Source organism: Eutrema salsugineum, unplaced genomic scaffold (genome assembly GCF_000478725.1).
Source record: "Eutrema salsugineum unplaced genomic scaffold, Eutsalg1_0 scaffold_17, whole genome shotgun sequence".
Lineage (NCBI taxonomy): Eukaryota > Viridiplantae > Streptophyta > Magnoliopsida > Brassicales > Brassicaceae > Eutrema > Eutrema salsugineum.
Window position 1 is genome coordinate 4,240,708 of NW_006256852.1, and position 19,141 is coordinate 4,259,848.

Below are 19,141 nucleotides of genomic sequence, written 5' to 3' on the forward strand. Positions count from 1 at the left end.
TCTTCAGAGAAGTTCAAAGATACCATTGGGATGAGCCCTACCTCTATGTCCTGAACAAAGATCAGCTGTATAGAAGGTGTCTTGCTGAGGAGGAGATGCAACCTGTGTTGCAAGAGTGTCATGGTTCAGCTTTTGGAGGTCACATGGGAGCATTCAAGACTGTGGCCAAGGTTCTTCAGAGTGGGTTTTGGTGGTCCACAATGTTCAAAGATGCTCAGTTGGTTTTTTCAGCATGTGATGCCTGTCAGAGGTATGGGAACATATCAAAGAGGAGTGAAATGCCTCAAAATCCAATTCTAGAAGTTGAAATCTTTGATTGCTGGGGAGTTGACTTCATGGGGCCCTTCATTTCATCCTATGGGAATCAGTATATACTTGTTGCTGTGGACTATGTGTTCAAATGGGTTGAGGCCATTGCTTCCCCTACCAATGATTCCAAGGTTGTAGTGAAGCTGTTCAAGAGCATTATCTTCCCAAGATTTTGAGTTCCAAGGGTTGTTATCTCTGATGGAGGATCTCATTTTGTGAACAAGACTTTGGAGGGTTTGTTCAGAAAGCATGGAGTGAAACACAAGGTAGCTACTCCTTATCATCCTCAAACTAGTGGCCAGGTTGAGGTGTCTAATAGACAGATCAAGGCCATTCTTGAGAGGACTGTTAGCTCAAGCGGAAAAGATTGGAGCAAAAGGCTAGATGATGCATTGTGGGCCTATAGGACTGCCTTTAAAACTCCTATTGGGACATCACCTTTCAATCTGCTATATGGGAAGAGCTGCCACCTTCCTGTTGAGTTGGAGTACAAGGTTTTGTGGGCTGTAAAGTTGCTGAACTTTGATATCAAGACAGCTCAAGAGAAAAGGGTCATGCAACTCCATGAACTTGAGGAGATTAGGCTTGAGGCTTTTGAGAGCTCAAAGATCTATAAGGAGAAGACCAAGGTTCTGCATGACCAAAAGATTCTGAAAAGGGAGTTCAAGAATGGTGATTTGATGTTGCTGTTCAACTCTAGACTTAAGTTGTTTCCAGGAAAACTTAAGTCTAGATGGTCTGGACCTTTTAAAGTTCTTGAAGTGAGACCATATGGTGCTATTGTCTTAGAAGGGAAGAATGGTCAAGAATTTGTGGTAAATGGAAAAAGAATCAAGCATTACTTAGTTTCACAAGGGAAGGAGGAAGCTACATCAGTTCCCCTTCTTGACCCACCTCCAGCCTGCTAAACAGGTTTCCAAAGTCAAAGTTAGAGACTTTAAACAAAGTGCTCTTGGGAGACACCCCAAGCTTATCCTTGTACATAGTTCTTTCGATTTTTTCTCTTTTCTTTTATGTTTTAGAACTTTTTGATGGGTTTTGTGAGTTGGTCTTAGGTTCTAGGTGATTTTTGGAAGACATAGCTCAGTGATGAATGGAATGGAGCATGTGAAAGGGCTTAGAGAAGTGTTTAAGGTTTGAAAAGCTTGGAGGGCGCCTGAGTGCTACCTAGATGTGCGGCTTGGTGCAAGAAGAGCCCAGGTCGCAGCCCAACTCGCAATTTACTCCTGCCTGGGCGTGCTACCTGGTGTAAGAAGACCAAGCCGCACAAAACCATGAAGAGGCCTGAAGTGTTTAAGTCCCAAATACTGCGGCTTGAGAGTGCGGGTCAGAAGAGATGAAGCTAGGCCGCACGTCCATTCACAAATTACTCCGAGTTGGGAATGCTGGCTGGGAGAAAGAAGACCAGGCTGCACCAAACAGAACCAGTCCAAAATGGCTAAGTCCGAGGTTGTGCTAGTTGGTGCTGCGGGTAAGAAGAGAGGAGTCCAGGCCGCATGAAGACTCGCAAATCACTCCGGGTTAGACGTGCTGGCTGGGAAAAGACAAACCAGGTCGCAGCATAATAAGATTGGCCGATGTGTTTAAGTGCTAAACTCTGCGAGGAAGGAATGCGGCCTGGAAACAAGGGAGTTAAGCCGCACATCCACTCGCAATTCACTCCGGGTTGGGCGTGCTGGCTGGGAATCATAGAGACCAGGCCGCACGAAATCAAGAAGAGCCAAACGCCTAAGTGTGAAGATGAGCGAGGTGGGCGTGCTGGCTGGGAGCAATGAGACTAGGTCGCAGCAAAAGAGGAATGGCCGAGACATCTTAAGTCCAAATACCTGCGACCTAGTCATGCTACCTGGGAACAAAGAAGCTAGGCCGCACGTATGATCGCATTTTACTCCGAGGTGGGCGTGCTAGCTGGGAAGCATGAAGACCAGGTCGCAGCAGGAAAAGAAAGGCCAAATTGTTTAAGTCCAAAAACCTGCAACCTAGTCATGCTACCTGGGAACAAAGAAGCTAACCCGCATGAAGACTCACAAATTACTCCGAGTTGGGCATGCTACCTGGGAAGTATGGAGGCCAGGCCGCACCAGAAGAGGAACCCCAAGGTTTTTAAGTCCCAAACCCTGCGAGATAGTCATGCTACCTGGGAACAAAGGAGTCTAACCCGCACACATGTTCGCAAATTACTCCGAGTTGGGCGTGCTAGCTGGGAAGCAAGGGTTCCAGGCAGCAGCAATGAGGAAAGATAAATCCGAGCTGAAGGACTTTTACTGCGACTTGGTCATGCGGGGTAGGCACAGAAGATCCCAGGTATCACCAAAAACATTTCCGGTTCTACACCGAGACGGTCATGCGGCTCGATCCCGACGGTTCCCAGTCGCACAAAGGAGAGAAATGAGGCCGGTCAACGAGAAAAGGACGGGTCAAAGCCTTGACTGGTCAAAATAGATCTATTGACCACCAGTCCAAAGGCTTGACCCTGTCCCACACTCTCTCTTCCCCACCATAAACCCGAGTTTGCAACTCTTTCTCTCATTTCTCTCCATTGTTTTCATCGTATCTCTCTCATTTCTCCACCAAATTTGTTGATTCAAAGTGCTCTGAACTCGTTTTTGAGTTGTTAACATCATCCTGATTGCATTTCGAACTCGTTGCATCTTAATCCCAAGGTATTTCACTCTGTTAAAATTCACCTTTTTCCATGTTCTTCAATGGTGATTTTTGAACTTCAAGGTGTGGAATCGATTTTAATAGGTTGTTTTAGACCTTGGGATTATTTTTATAAATGCTAGGGTGCTAGATAGTCTTGGAAAACAGAGCACTTTGTTGGTAATTCCTTGTTCTTGAGTTTTAAAAATTGTTGCAAGAAATTCATGAGAAAAATCGATTTTTTTTTTTTAAAAAAAGAAAAGAATTAGTTTCTTGCTGAGTCCTTGCTTTGCACTCTTGTTTTTGCATTGCTATGAACTTATTAGATTGATGCTTGGCTTGAGAAACCTGTTCATGTGGTTTTAAAATCGATTCTTGCAACAAATTTTTTCAAAATTTTGGAAAATTTTGTGAAGTTTATTCTTGTACTAACATTGTTTTTGAGAATCTCTTGGCAGATGGCTGAAAGAACCAACTCTTTGGCCAAGAAGAAGGGTACTGCATCAAAGGGCAAAGGTTTGGTCTCAGGGTCTTCACAGCCAAGAGAAAAAGGTCAAGGAGCAAAGAATACCACAAAGCAAAGGAAGTGTGATCCAGCGCCAAAAAGGACAAGGCATGAAGGAAAAGCTTTGGTGGTTGCTTCTGGTTCCAAGAAGAAGGGGAAACAGTTGGCTGTGGTATCTGAAAGTGAACAGAATGAACGTGACTCAAGCAGCTCAGCTGGTGGTTCACAAGGCACCATTGAAGAGGGATCAAAGAGGTTCAAGAAAACTGAACCAGAAACACTTGATTATCTGGCTAAGTTTCAACAGATAGAGATCCAGCAAGGGAGGTTCCCTGATGTATACTTTCTGAAGAAGATTGGCATCTATGAAGATGTCAAAACTTTGCTTGGGAACATGGGTGTTGAGTCACTTTTGGAGATGAGAGAGATCGCTTATGAGGAGGAGTCTCAAAAGTTATTGGCTTCCTTTGAAGCTTTCATTTACTACCCAAGGGATTCAAGAATTATTCAACGAGATGGACTTGGACATGTGGAGTTTACTGTGAAAGGGAAGGACTATTCAGTGTCATTCAGAGAATTGAATGAGATTTTTGGGTTTTCAACACCTAGAAATGAACTTCTCTCGAACCAGGTCAATCTCAGAAAAGATGAGGTCCAACTTCTATGGAGATCAATTGCTTCTGGGAAGTACACAGCTGGAACAGCTAAGTCCTCTTGGATAATGAATCCAGTGCTGAGATATGTTCACAAGATTCTCTCTCACAGCTTCTACTTCAAAATCGATGTTGGAAGAGTTCACAAAGGCGATCTGATGGTTCTTGGTGTGGGGCTGAAACAGCTGATGCCAACTCATGAAGATGGGGAACCCTATGAAGGGTATGAATACCCACTTTTCCTTGCCTCTCAATTAGCAAGGTCTTTGATGTTCTACAAAAAGTGCATTTGGGGTTCTACAAAGCAAGATGCAAAGCTGGCCCATGGATGGGTGGTAACAAAGATTTTGAAAGCCAAGGGGTACAGATTCAAGGATAACAAGGCAAGGTTTGATCTGATTAATGAAGCACATTTGTGTAAGATTGGTTTCCTTCAAGGAAGAGTAGGTACCAAGGTAGTATACAACTTCAAGACTCTCATCAGTGAGCCAGCACAAACTCTCCTGCCCAATCCCTCCATCACCACAGTTCAAGTTAATAGGAACATTCACTTCTTCTTGCTGAAGGAAGAGCTGTACAATGTCCAAACTGATCCACCAATCTTCACATACAAGCAAGCTTGCAGAGAAGAAGCCTCCAAGGGAAAGAGAGCAACCGCTGAAGATGCTACCACAAGTGCTGCTGGTGCTCAAGATGCTGATCTGCCTCCACCTCAAAAACGTTTTGGTGGAAACAGATAACACTTTGATGATTACAACTGGGAGGAACCAGGCACTTCATGTTAGAATATTTAGAGACTAAGCGGAATAAAGAGATTTGAGAGAGTGTGCAAAAGAGATGAGAGAAAGAGTTCCCAAAGTAGTTTTTTTATTCATTCTCGTCTTTGATACATATATAGAGGAGACAGAATAGAAACTAGGTTTAGCTAAGCTACAATACAAAAGAAAGTGGTTAGAGACATAAGGAAACATGTGAGTCTTGAGCATGGATCCCGAGAGATAGTGACAGCTCCAACGGTCACAAGACCAAGTGTAAACGACGCGCCAAGGGGGGACCATTGTACGGACACCAACTCTCTTCTTCCTTAAACATCACACGTGATCCCTTGAGCCTTCTCTCCTTATTAAAGGCTAACACCGATTCAAGCCCTAAAGCATAGAACCTTTCTTGACCAATACTCCCCCTCAAGCTTAGCCATCGAAGTTGCTTAGATTGCTAAGCTTGAAGACCCATGAGCATCACCTCATTAAAAACCTTAACAAGGAAAACCTCATGGGACAAAACCTTGTTAAGGGAAAAAGAGTGTGATGTCCATGAATCAAGGACTATGATCAAGGGCGACTAAGGTCCACAAGTCCTAGCTTGCTAAAGAGATTGTTGCAAACTTTAAGACTTGCGGCCTTAGTGAAAATATCAGCCAACTGGTCTTCACTTCTTGTGTAGCACGGTAACACCACACCTTCCTCAATGTTCTCACGGACCTTGTGGCAATCTATTTCAATAGACTTTGTTCTCTCATGAAACACCGAGTTTGTTGCAATGTGTATAGCAGCTTGGTTATCACAATGCATTGTAATCGGACCTTCTTGCTCAATGCCAAGGTCTTTAAGGAGCGCCTTAAGCCAGGTTAATTCACTTGTAAGCTTCCTCATTGCCCTATATTCAGCTTCTGCGGTTGAGCATGAGACCACCTTTTGCTTCTTAGTCTTCCAGGTTACAAGATTTCCACCAATGAAAGTACAATACCCACTTGTTGACTTTCTATCAACACGATCACCAGCCCAATCTGAGTCACAATATCCCACAATCTCTGTATTATTGTTCTTTCCCATCCAAATGCCTTGTCCTGGACTCCCTTTGAGGTATCTGAGAATTCTTTCCACCATACCCCAATGATACACTGTCGGAGCTTGCATATGTTGGCTTACTTGATTCACGGCGAAGCAGAGATCTGGCCTTGTGAGAGTCAGATAGATCAATTTGCCAACAAGTCGTCGATACCTAAATACATCCTTGAAGGCTTCATCTGATTTCTCCCCCTTTCGATTGACTTTGTAGCCCTCTTCAAGCGGCGTTTTGGCTGGTTTAGCTCCAAGTTTTCCTGTCTCTTTGAGAAGATCAACTGTGTATTTCCTCTGAGACAGAAAGAGACCCTCAGGAGACCTACACACCTCAATGCCAAGGAAATACTTGAGCTCGCCGAGGTCTTTAATGTCGAATACCGAGTTAAGAAAGGCTTTTGTAAACTGAATTCCCTCCTTGTCATCTCCAGAAATGATAAGATCGTCTACATAAACAAGAACAACCACCAGACCTTGAGAACTTTGGAGGGTAAACAAAGTATAATCCGAGTGAGACTTCTTGAACCCCTTTTCCATCAGAGTGGTACTAAGCTTGTTATACCAGGCTCTTGGAGATTGTTTCAATCCATATATAGCTTTCCTCAATCTCAAAACGTTACCGGGTGCAACAATATCCTCTAAGCCTGGAGGAGGGGTCATATACACTTCTTCCTGAAGTTCCCCTTGAAGGAATGCATTTTTCACATCCATTTGCCACAGATCCCATGAGAGATTAGTAGCGAGTGAGAGGACTACTCTTACAGTATGGAGCTTGGCAACCGGAGCAAACGTGTCAGTATAATCTTCTCCAAAGATCTGAGTGAACCCTCTTGCAACCAACCGAGCCTTGTATCTCTCAATTTCACCGTTACTCTTATACTTGATAGTGAAAACCCACTTTGAGCTCACAGCTCGCTTCCCTGGTGGTAACTCGGCTTCATCCCAAGTATGGTTGCGCTCCATAGCTCCTCTCTCGTCACCTATAGCTTCAATCCACTCCTTCTTGTCTTTAGCTTCTTCATAGCTTTGAGGAATTTCGTGTTCCTCAATTTTTCCCATGAACGCTTGATGATCAGAGGGCAACAAGGCAAGAGAACAAACAGCCTGAATTGGATGAGCTACAGCTTGACTATTGTAGTAGACTCTGGTGTTCTTGCTGAGCCTAGTACTTCTTCTTAATGGCTGAACAGGTTCCTCTACAATACAATTAGATGGATCCTTGATGAGCCTAGTACTTCTTCTTAATGGCTGAACAGGTTCCTCTACAACCGCCTCTCCTTGTTCTTGTGGGACTGATTCCTCTGCCTCCACTTCTAAGTCATCTGGAGTTGGCTCTTGACTCTGCTCCTCTTCTTGATTTACTTCTGAACTCAATGGTACCGGCTCAGCTTCTTCTTGAGTACTTGTAGGAACCGGCTTATGCACTTGCTTGGGCAGGACTGGGTTCCCAAGGTGATCCAGCAAGAACCGCAGACTGGTAGCGAGATCTGATGGGGAGCTTGACAGGTCTTTGAGACTCTCCCAATTCTTCATGTCATAGTATCCCTGGTTCTCAAGAAATTTGACCTCCCTGGACACATAAGTGCGGCTATTAACAGGATCATAGCACTTGTACCCCTTCTGAGTTGTTGAATACCCAAGGAATATACACTTTATGCTTTTGGCCTCAAGTTTGTTTCTCTGTTCACCTGGAACAAACACAAAACAAACACACCCAAAAACACGTAAGTGATCTAATGAGGGTTTAGTTTTGTTAAGTACCTCAAATGGTGATGAGTCTTGTAAGACTTTTGTTGGGGTCCGGTTAATGAGATAGCATGCGGCTAAGACAGCATCTCCCCAAAAACGTTTAGGCACATTTGTATGGAACATCATCGACCTGGCCACCTCCATTAAATGTCTATTCTTCCTCTCAGCAACTCCATTTTGTTGTGGAGTGTAAGGGCAACTGGTTTGGTGTAAGATGCCATGCTTTGCTAGATGTTCTTTGAATCTTTGACTTGTATACTCACCGCCATTATCTGATCTAAGAATCTTAATCTTGGCATTAAAATGATTAGTCACATAATTTTGAAAGTTTGTGAATGCTTCAAATACACGATCTTTAGAGGGAAGTAAAGTTATCCAGGTATATTTTGATTTTTCATCAATGAAGGTCACAAAGTATTTATTACTATCCCTAGACATGCAAGGTGAAGTCCACACATCAGAATGAACCAAGTCAAAGCAATGTTCATAAATAGTAGATGATTTAGGGAAAATAACTCGACAATGTTTACCAAAAATACAAGATTCACAACTTGTGTGATCAAAAGCAACATCAGGTAACATTAATTCAAGAGCACGCGAGTGAGGGTGACCTAATCTAGCATGCCAAATAGAGTTCAAACTTGCAGAAAAACATGAATTAAAAGAGAAAGTATTTGAGTCGCTTGGTGAAGAATCCTCGAGAACATATAGATCATCTTTGGTTCCCCCTTTTCCAAGTACCTTCCCATTCTTAATATCCTGAAAGTGAACATCATTAGGACCAAATATCGCATAACAGTCTAAGTCCTTGGTAGCTCTACTAACCGATAATAAGTTAGAAGTGAACTTGGGCACAAACAATGCTTTACTATCTTTATCAAATAACTTTAGGTTACCAGTTCCTTCTATGGGAATTCCATCACCATTAGCTATCACAACATTTCCTAAAGCCGGTTTTATGTTGTTTAACAGTTCAGGGTTACTAATCATATGATGAGATGCACCTGAATCAACAACTAAAGCGGTTTTAGGTTTATTAGAGAAGAAGGTGATACCAGACTGTTTTGCGGCTAAGGCTTTGATAAGAGCCTCAAGGTCTGTCTTTCTCACAAACTCAGTCGAGACATTCATGGCACCATCTCCACCTTGTGTCAATGCACCGGCTCCTTCTTGAGCAAAGCTAGCTCTTGCATCCTTGAACTTGCTCGGCTTCAGGTGGGGATGAAGAATCCAACATTTATCTTTGATGTGGCCCTTCTTCTTGCAATGGTCACAGATCCATGGCTTCCTGTCATCGGGTTTAAAGACACCTTTGTTGGCCAAGATGAGCTCTTGCTTCTTGAAGAGACCAATAAAACCTTGCTCCTTTTGGATCCTTGCACAAACGTCTTCAAGGCTTGGGAGCTTATCCTCTCTCAAAATGTGCTTGATGAGGTCGTTGAAGATGGGGTTTAGCGTGAGAAGAAGTCCAAAGACTTTGTCTTTCTCTCGCCTTTCATTGAGAACTTTAGGATCCAAAGTGCTCGGCCTCAGCATCTCTAGCTCAGCCCACAAAGATCTGAACTTCCCAAAGTGAGCTTTGAACTCCATGTCTTCCTGGCTCAGGTCATTAATCGCCTTCTTGACTTCAAAGACTCTGCTCAGGTTTGTATCATTACCGAACACATTCTTGAGAGTTTCCCACAGAGATTTTGCTGTCTCACAGTAGGAGTAAGCTTCAAGAATCGTCGGCTCAAGGGAGTTTTGAATGATGCCAAGCACGGTCTGGTCTTCTTGGAACCATTTTGCTTCCACAGCTTTGGCTTCTTCATCCTTCTTTCCGTCTTTGGTGGCGTCTTCTTCGGGAATCTGTTCTTCTAAGACGTGATTCCAAAGCCCTCGTCCACACAACGCCGTCTTTGTGGTTCTAGACCACAACAAGTAGTTTCCTCCTTTGAGGATAACAGGAATCACCACCGGTTTTGAGATCTCGGTGTTTGCATCGTTTGAACTCATTTTGTTCTTGAGGGGTTTTGAGAAACAAGAGAATAAGAGATGAGCGAACTAGAGAATGAGAGATTTAGAGAATAAGGTTTGAAGAATAGAGAAAAGAAACTCAGGAAATCGGAACCAATCGCTCTGATACCATGTTAGAATATTTAGAGACTAAGCGGAATAAAGAGATTTGAGAGAGTGTGCAAAAGAGATGAGAGAAAGAGTTCCCAAAGTAGTTTTTTTATTCATTCTCGTCTTTGATACATATATAGAGGAGACAGAATAGAAAGTAGGTTTAGCTAAGCTACAATACAAAAGAAAGTGGTTAGAGACATAAGGAAACATGTGAGTCTTGAGCATGGATCCCGAGAGATAGTGACAGCTCCAACGGTCACAAGACCAAGTGTAAACGACGCGCCAAGGGGGGACCATTGTACGGACACCAACTCTCTTCTTCCTTAAACATCACACGTGATCCCTTGAGCCTTCTCTCCTTATTAAAGGCTAACACCGATTCAAGCCCTAAAGCATAGAACCTTTCTTGACCAATACTTCAGGGTTCAGAGCTCAACAAAAGATTGGTATTCTCCAACAATGGTGCAAGTACCAAGACAAAACCATCCACAAGATGGCCAAGTGCATCAAGGAGATGAAGAATAGGATTAAGAAGCTTGAAAACCCTTGCAAAGGTGGGTCTCCAGCACCAGTTTCACCAAGGAACAGAGAGGAAGTTGGAGAGAGTTCCATGAACTGCACAGCCCTGGTCACATATAGCACAACTTGGGTGGATCTCGACGACGGGTCTGATGAAGCAAGCCATCAATCTTGGGAGACACCATCCGGTCACACTTCAAACCCCTCTTACTCATTGGGGTCTGACTTCAACAGCTCTTAGGTAACACTCTAAACCTTGTAAATATGCATGTAGATTTTCTTTTTCTTTGCATTTTTACTTGTTTGCTTTGCTTTCACTCCTTTCTCATGCTTTTATAACACAAGGGACTGTGTTATTTAAGTGTGGGGGAGGAGTTTCATCTTTTACTAACCATGTTTTCTCTGTTCTTATTTTATACTTTGAGTCTTGAGTCACATTCTAGTTGCATATTCATGTAGTCTCATCTTAGTGCATATAAAAACCAAAAAAGTTGAAAAATCTGAAAAATTTTCACAAAAAAAAATGATCATGTAGTTGCATTCTCATTTTTAGGATTGAGTCTAGATTGCATGTTCATGTAGGTTGCATCTTGCAGGGAGTAATGATAGGTTTTCTAGAGAGTACATCACTTTGAGAACTTGAACTGAATATGCTTGTGAATCTTTTTCTGTGCTTGCAAAGTCTGAAATGATATGAATCTGAGAAGCAAGTTTGAATTGAACTTAACTCTAATTAGGTGGGAACCTTGAACTTGACTTGAAAATATCTTGTGATGCATTGTTTTAAAAAGCTTGTGGATACCGATATACATACTTGAGCTAGAACCATTGTTTTTACCACCTTTTTTCCTTAGCTCAAGTAGCTGAATCCGCAACATGGATCAGTTCCCTCACCTTGAACCCATCCTTCTTTCAAGCCAATGTTTGTGTGTGAATTGAAAGGCCACCTTGGATCAAACTTAGCAGAAAGTGTTAGGTTTAGAGCGACAAGGGCAGGTCTCATTGAGTGCTGTGTTCCAACATCAAGGAACTAAGAGTTTTGGCGAGGAATAAGTGTGGGGGAAAAGACTTGTTGGTGAGTGGAAAAAGGTGAGATGAGTGGAAAAGAGAAAGTGGAAATAGCTAGGGGAATGAAAGAAAAAGAATTCAGTCTTGGAGTTTTGAGTTAAAGAAAGTGAGCTCTGGTGTGTTGAAAAGAAAGAGTCTAGCCTCTAAGTAAAAGGAAAAGAAAAGAAGCCAAAGAGCTCAATGTTTTGAAAAGAAAGAAGAAAAGGAGGCTAGAGGTTGCAAAAGAAAAAGAGTTGTGTAAAGTTTGAACTCCAAGACTTGAGAGTGAAAGTGAAAAGTAAGTCCCCTAGTGAGAGGAAAATAAGTGTGAAAAGTGAGGTTCTTGAGAGAGTGAGCAAGTGAGAAATCTTTGAGTAGAGGGTGGGGTGTGATGAGTCTTTGCCCTTGTATGCATAGGTTGTTTTTTACCTTTAGCATTCTGCCAAAGTTTGATCATTCATAGAGAGATCCCTTTGCTGCATTAAACCCACTTGAACACTAATGAGATCATTTTAATCTCATAGCCTCTCCCTAGCCAAGCCAGCTTGTTTAAACATTGCATCATGAGATTCACCTGATAAAAGCTTAATGAATGTGAAAGAGTTGAGAGAGAGAAGAACTTGTGGAGATTCCTTGCTGAGTTGATATATATCTGAGTATGGCTTTGCATTGCATAATTGAGCATGAACTTGAATTCTCATTGTGATCACTTCTCTCAAAAAGGAAATGTGAACTCCCATGCATTCAGCCTCTCTCTCTCTCATTTGTTCTTGTTTGCTTGAGGACAAGCAAAGGACAAGTGTGGAGGAGTTGATATGTTCATAATTTGCATCGTTTAGGATGTATATTTCACTCCAAAGCATATCTTATTCCATGCATTTTAGGTCCTTAGGGTTTGTTTTAGGACTTAGGAGATGCATTAGGTCCCAATGAGTCTTTGCATGTTTTGAGTGTTTATCAGGTGCATTTGGAGCTATTTGGAGTTGAAGAGGTGAATCCAGGAAGACAAATGGTGATCAAAGCTTGAAAGGAGGTTCTCGGCCATTCTCGCTGACCAGGAAGGATTTTATCAGCCAAAACACGTACCGCGGGTGGAGCTTATCGGCCAAAACGCGTACCGGCTAAAGGATTTCTCGGTCAAAATCTCCGGGTGCAGATACGTTTCCGAAATCGCCTGTCCGGGGAACCTTCCGATCCGATTCAGATGTCGGGTGCATCTTCAAAGTTGGAGAGGGTTGGATCACGGTTCCATAGCAAGTGGAATCACTCAATTCGGACGCGTGAGCAGAAAGTTAAGCTCGGCGGAAGAAACTCCTGTCTCGCGCCGTTTTGGACCAAATCGATGAGCTCCGAAGAATGCGAAGGACGGTGTACTTCCAGGCCGATTCAGTTTCCAAAGCCTTCATGATAGTCAGAGATATTTGAGTCCTGTTTCCAGAACATCCGACATAATTCAATTCGGAGCTATGCGCAGGAAGATAACGTCTCCGGAATGGACACATGTCTAGACGCCTCTCTCTGATCGTGTAAAGGCACTTCAAAGACGAGCCCTCCAGGAAGCCTTCCACTTCCCAAGCACCGAAGCTTCCTTCACCAAAGTTGGAGATATATGAGTCTTCTGTCCTCTGAAACCGGAATCGCACAATTCGGACCAATATCCTGGAAGTTACGCCTCCGGAATGCAAAGTGGTCCAAGCTGCTCTGAATGCTGCGAGATAGTCTTGCGACTTGGTTAACTCGCAGGTCTGAAGACGAATGCCTGGAAATTGATGCTGCGAGTTGAGAAGTGCGGTAAGCTATAAATGGATGAGGTCTGAGGCTCCCGAGCAAGAAAATTGCTAAGTCCACAATCGTGCGACTTAGGCATGCGAGTTGGCCGCGCCTGGAACCAAGCCGCACGATCACTCGCAATCTACTCTGACTTGAGCCTGCGACCTGTGTGTAATGGAGACCAACCCGCACGGTTTGTACATTCCCCAGAAACTGCCTTGGTCCTGCGAGTTGAAGAAGAAGAAGATTAAGCCGCAGCAAGACTCGCAAAACACTCCTACTTGGGCGTGCGGCTAAAACAAAGCGATTTAAGTCTCACAAGACAAATTCTTCATCTACTGCGACTTGGGCATGCTACCTAGGAGACACTGGACCAACCCGCAGGATTTCCACTTTACCCACTAAAGCCGGGTCAGGACCCGGTTTGTTCCGGGCTGACCCGGTTCGTTTTTAGAGAGATATAAATACTTTTTAGGGTTTTTTCCTAGAGAACTAAGCTTTATTCCCTTTGCTTCTTGCCTCTTTTGTGAAAAGACTCCACTAAGAAGAGAAATATCGATTATTGAGTGTTTAATCAAAAGAGTTTAAGAGATTTTTGTGTTTAAAGCTGCTTTCTTCTAAATCTATCATCTATCTCTTCATCTATACACTTCTAATCATGATTAACAACACATCTTGCAAAGGATCTAGTGTGTTGATCATGATTAGTGAGTAATCTCCATATTAAGGTCTTAGATATGTAGATTAGGGTGCTTAAGTGGTAGATTAGTGAGCTTAGAGGTTAGATCATGCATATTCCATTCTCTACAACTTGTTCTCTATGCTAGATCCATACAAATCATATGTGGTCTAGATTCTAAATCTAGGGCATTTCATGCACCAAAAGTGTTTGATGAAATGACTGAACCAAGGTTGTTAGAGGTTTAAGTGTTATTCATCATGGGAATGATTGTCTATATGCTTAAATGACAGATTAAACTGATTCTTAATGCTTGTTAACTTATGTTTCACTGATGATGATTGGGTTAAAAACTGTTAGCATAGGAGTTAATACCTTCATGAGAGGATTAACTTAATTAAAGATGTTTATGTTGAATGGTTTGCTTGATCATATGATTCATTAGCTCATTAGTTTATCACTGAAGGCACCCTAATCCACTATCATGTCTAAGACCTTTCTCATCATCATTCATACATTCTCATCATTTGTCATTGTTTAGTTCTTGTTTAATCATTTCATTATTCTTTAATCCTGTTTAAGTTTGTAGTTGTCTTTAGATAATCAAAACCACTCTTGTTTGCTTGAGTTAAGAACATGATCACATAGTTTAGTGTCTAACACCACATCTGGATTGATAAACCCCTTGTACTACAAGACAGGGGATTGATAACCTCTATAAAGAGCCTTGAAAACTCTTAGTTATCAAGCATACAATTAATATATTTTACCAACAAGTCTTATTGTTGCAAACTATGAGTTAGATACTAAATGCGCTGAAGTAATAAAACATTACGCATGAGTCACCTTGTCATCTCAGAAAACTTTAATTTTTTTACTAAAGTGTGAGATACCAACAAATAGATAAACAGGGAGAAATTCAACAACTTTCAATAAAAATCTAGAACCTCGCTTACCTAGATTTGCATAATTTTTTTAGTAATTTCTATCATTTAAAATGCAACTTAGTGTTTTGGTACTATTTAGAATATTTCACACACACACAAACAAATGATTGGTAAAATATATGCAAAATCACGGTTAAAACATAATTTTGCATTTTTGCAGCCTACAAATACCAAAACAGTTGATGTCTTGACAAACAAAAAAAACCTTTTTCTTAAATAATAAACCTCTTTGATTTGAGGCTAATGTATTTTCAATAGATTCCTATGCATTTTTATAGGCCTATTTATGACTAGGGAAAACAGCCTTTTCCCCCACGAACTTTATGCCTTCTGAAAATCCATACACAAACTATTGAATCATGCCTATAACTACATGAAATATTGGAATACGGTCAATTTCACCAAAACCATAATCGGTGTTAATTTGTCGTCAATAATTAATGATGTGTCTGACACGTGGCATACCGGTTTACTAGATAATTTGGTTGATTTTTTTTTTTCATGTGGTCAAAACGACGTCGTTTTGATATTTCTTAAAAAATGCATTCCCTAAGACTCGAACACGCAACCTTATAAATAAGGGTTTACAACCATACCAACTGAGCTAGAGACATTTATTAACTTTAATAAACTAAAAATATTTCTATTTATATCGAATTGAGATCAACATCATCCTTGGTTGATAATCCTTGGCACCCAATCCTCCCTTACTTCACTCCGACTTACAGAGTCATCCTACGATTTAGTTTGCGCCGGCTAGGGCTGGAATATTATCCGGTATCCGAGATCTGATTCGGGATCCGCTCTGATCCGTTCTGTTCCGCTCCGATCTACTCCAAAAAATTTAGATATCTGAGAGGACCGGATCCGGATCCAGATAGTAAAATCTTATATCAGTCTAAACCGGATCCGTATTCGGATAGTTAAATTATAAGGTCTGGATATCCGTATCTGAATCTCTAATCTCTAAATATATTTAAAAAATATATATTTTATTAATAATTATGTAATATATTGAGTTTTTATATATAAAATAATTTAAATTAATTTAAAATATTTTTGTAATTAAAAAGTTTATGTTTTACAAAATATTAAATAAAAATTAAGTTTATTATTATTTTAATTTTCTACGTTTGTAATATATTTTTATCTGGATCTGGATATCCGTAAATATCCGCGAATATCTTAATATTTAGGTGAATATTTGAAAGTCCGAATATCCGAACATTCCGGATACGGATCTGAATAATTAAAATTCGGATCTGTCGTATCCGGATAAAGATCCGGATATCTCAAAACTATCCGGATATCTGCTCTGATCCAGGGCTAGCACCGACAACGTTAATTCTGGTGCAAACTAAGTCGTAGAGGACTGTAAGTCGGAGTGAAGTAAGGGAATATTAGGTGCCAAGGATTATCGACCAACGATGATGTTGATCTCAGTTGGATAATAATATAAATATTTTTAGTTTATTAAAATTAATAAATATCTCTAGCTCAGTTGGTACAATTGTAAACCTTTACTTGTAAGGTCATGTGTTCGAATCGCCACGTGTCCCTTCCTCACTTAAATAATTTTTAAAAACCTATTCTCCACAAAATCAACATTTTCTTCGTCTTCCTCCCGAAACTCCCCAAGACTGTTTAAATCGACGGCCATGCACTTCTCCTCACCACTTGTTTCAATGATTTCAACGACGATTTTCAGTAGAGACTTCCACCTGCCTATGAAACTTTCTATGGAGCAGCTGAAGATCCTCGCGCTCTACAACCAAACCTTCCCATTTACGCAGGTGATTTTAATTTCCGCCTCCTTCTGATTGACCATCTTAATTAGTGCTTTCGATCTGTTCCAATAGATTTAGATCTGGGTCTCAATTCGTTTTTAAAAATGGTTTCTCATCTTCAATTTTAAAAAGGGTTTCTCATCTTCAATTGATGCCACTGCGTGGGATAGTCGGAGGATTTTTTCCGAGATGACACTCGCCAGAACCGTTGATGTTGGTGGCCAATGAGAATTCATTATATATTTTTGTTGACGAGGAGGATGTGCCGCTCATGGCTTCTGAGGAAAGCCCCACTCCTAAGGACGAATGTCCTATCAAGAATCTCGGCTGCCTTTGTGCTTGTACTCGCATCCTGAAGGTAAATTGCTTACCGATGGGTCTTAGCAAATTTTGGTAAATGTTTACTGCGTTTGAGCAATAGCTTCGTCCTGCAAAAACTGATGGCAGCCTTTGATATTAGAATTCTTCTACAGTCCGACTCCAGATTCACTCTCCATATAAGTCTGCGCTTAGAAATATCTCTCTCTGTATATTTGCTTAATCACCATTGCCGCCAGAGTTACCTCCTTTTCTTCAGGATCCGGAAAATAGAGTGACCCGAGTTCTGTGTTCGGTACTAAAGCAAGTGGTAAGTTCACGTCTTTATGCTCTTGAGTAAATGTAATGCCAAAATTTACTAATTTTTCAAAGTATGTGCAGGTTAGTAACTCAGACCGTTCTCTAAAGTCTCTTCGTGGGTTTCACTATGAGACATTGGATGATCAAGAGAAGCAACAGGTGACGAGGATGATTGCAAGTGTACAAGCCGGAAACTGTTGATCATTTAGATGAGATGGCTGAGCCAACGGAAATGGAGATTTATCTGGGAAACGGCGATGATTCTGTTGGCGCTCATTTTAGTTACATTGTTTTGGAGCCAATCTCATGGCCTTTAGAGTCCCAACTAACTCTTGAATGGGTTAAGACTTTGCTGGGTTTATTGAACCAGTTCACGTGGAAGAACTCCGTAGTTCCCTTTAATATTACCACATTCTGTAGCTCTTTCCCTGGTGGATTGTGCTTCCCAGAATGTAGACAAAGAAGCTAATTGCGTTAAAATCAATTGCTGTGGTGAGGATTCTAGAGTGATTCTGGTTGGGGATCTCCATGGTCAACTACACGATCTCCTCAAAATCTTTGATCCATCAGGAAGGCCTTCACAAAACCAATGCTTTGTGTTCAACGGTAATTATATTGGTCGAGGTTCTTGGAGCCTAGAATTTTGCTTGGTTCTCTTAGCCTGGAAGGTTCAGATTATAGCTTACTTACTGGTCTCCTTTTTTAAACGCTTGGAATGTCTGTGATGGAACGTTAAAGTGTTAGGTATCTGCCATGTTGTGTTTTTAATTGTAAAGTAACTTTATCGTTGCTCTAGCATTCGCCTTAAGCTTTACTATTGATTGTTAATGTTGAAGGCATCAAATTTGTTTTGGGTGAATTACAAATAGAAAAAACAACATGGGTTTGCGTGAATATTAACATGAAAGCGTTAGAGATTTAAGGCCTTAAATGTGTGTCATTTCGTTCAATCTGCCTTACTGTTTTAGTTCATGTGTTCCCATCTGATCAATACTTGTTGTCTCTAACTCCAGAGTCTGATGCCTCAGAGTGCATGTTTACTTCGACGAAGCTCTGAAACAAGGGTATCCGCAGAAGAGCCTGATTTCTTGAAAGAAACATGTCACAGATATGCTTAGCACGGTCCAGTGCTATACTCCAAGTGTATCGATTGTTTCAAACTATTACCTTTGGCATGTGATATCAGATAGCGTCTTCACAACTCATGGAGGTCTCATTCAAAGCTCTCGGGTACATGAAGATAGCTCCAATCCATCTTTGTTGTTGGGTTCTTTAGAGGAACTTGACAAGATTGAGAGGACACAAGTTGGTGAGAACGATGATGAGAATATCACTCTTAACCATGTTTTATGGTCATCTCCATGGATGGCTGATGATCTGAGCGAAGTGTGAAAAATAGGGTGAAGTCCGAAGTGTGGCGGTATGGTACGTCGAAGGTAATTTAAAAACAATGCGCCAAAAAGACGAGGAAGGAAAATCAGAAGAGTTCCATGATAATCAAGAAGTGAAAATGGTTTACTGGGCAAATATCTTTTCATCAAGCGTAGTTAATATGTGTAAATAGTTACGAATATTAAATATCCGTAAATGCAACAACAGGCATCTCTGCATCTTTAAAAATTATGGAGTTCTATCACTCAAAAAGTCAAAATTACGCTGTGAACGCAGAATAAAAACAATTACCTACACATTTCATATTCAGTTTTCAGTCAACAACAAGTGTATGTGGATTAAGGAAAAGTAACAGTAATGAATATGTTGATAGCTTTTGATACGTAAGGCTGACCCCAAAATAAAAAATATCAGAAGAGTGTTTTTAGACTTCAATTGACTATAAATTAACTTTATTAAAATTAGTGATGTTATTGAAGGAAAAAACAACGACCACAAATATGAAATAATATAAAATATACTTCAAACATGTACACATTAAAATGTATGTATATTAGTTTATTTCACTGATTT

At 41.1% G+C, this 19,141-nt stretch overlaps 1 protein-coding gene across 4 annotated transcripts; it reads left to right on the forward strand.

Moving 5' to 3' along the window:
* The first annotated feature begins 16,396 nt into the window (after window positions 1-16,396).
* LOC18020632 (serine/threonine-protein phosphatase 7 inactive homolog) lies at window positions 16,397-18,805 on the forward strand. 4 transcript variants are annotated; one of them, XR_002900170.1, is made up of 5 exons: window positions 16,397-16,564; window positions 16,691-16,916; window positions 17,019-17,186; window positions 17,258-17,782; window positions 18,190-18,805. XR_002900170.1 is itself a non-coding variant. In XM_006403303.2 (4 exons), exons 2-4 carry the CDS (start codon window positions 16,770-16,772, stop codon window positions 17,375-17,377), a joined length of 318 nt encoding a protein of 105 aa, XP_006403366.2. In that variant the 5' UTR covers window positions 16,397-16,564; window positions 16,691-16,769; the 3' UTR covers window positions 17,378-18,145. The 4 variants fall into 4 exon arrangements, 1 of the variants encoding a protein (XP_006403366.2); XR_002900171.1 differs by having other exon boundaries at window positions 17,032-17,186; XR_002900169.1 differs by having other exon boundaries at window positions 16,691-17,186.
* The last annotated feature ends 336 nt before the right edge of the window (window positions 18,806-19,141 follow it).

Bases quoted from the DNA above. Each gene is read 5' to 3' on its own strand.
- LOC18020632 (XM_006403303.2), top strand. From the start codon at position 16,770: ATGTTGGTGGCCAATGAGAATTCATTATATATTTTTGTTGACGAGGAG. The intron at 16,917-17,135 runs GTAAATTGCTTA...CCTTTTCTTCAG, and splicing joins CTTGTACTCGCATCCTGAAG to GATCCGGAAAATAGAGTGAC. The intron at 17,187-17,257 runs GTAAGTTCACGT...AAGTATGTGCAG, and splicing joins GTTCGGTACTAAAGCAAGTG to GTTAGTAACTCAGACCGTTC.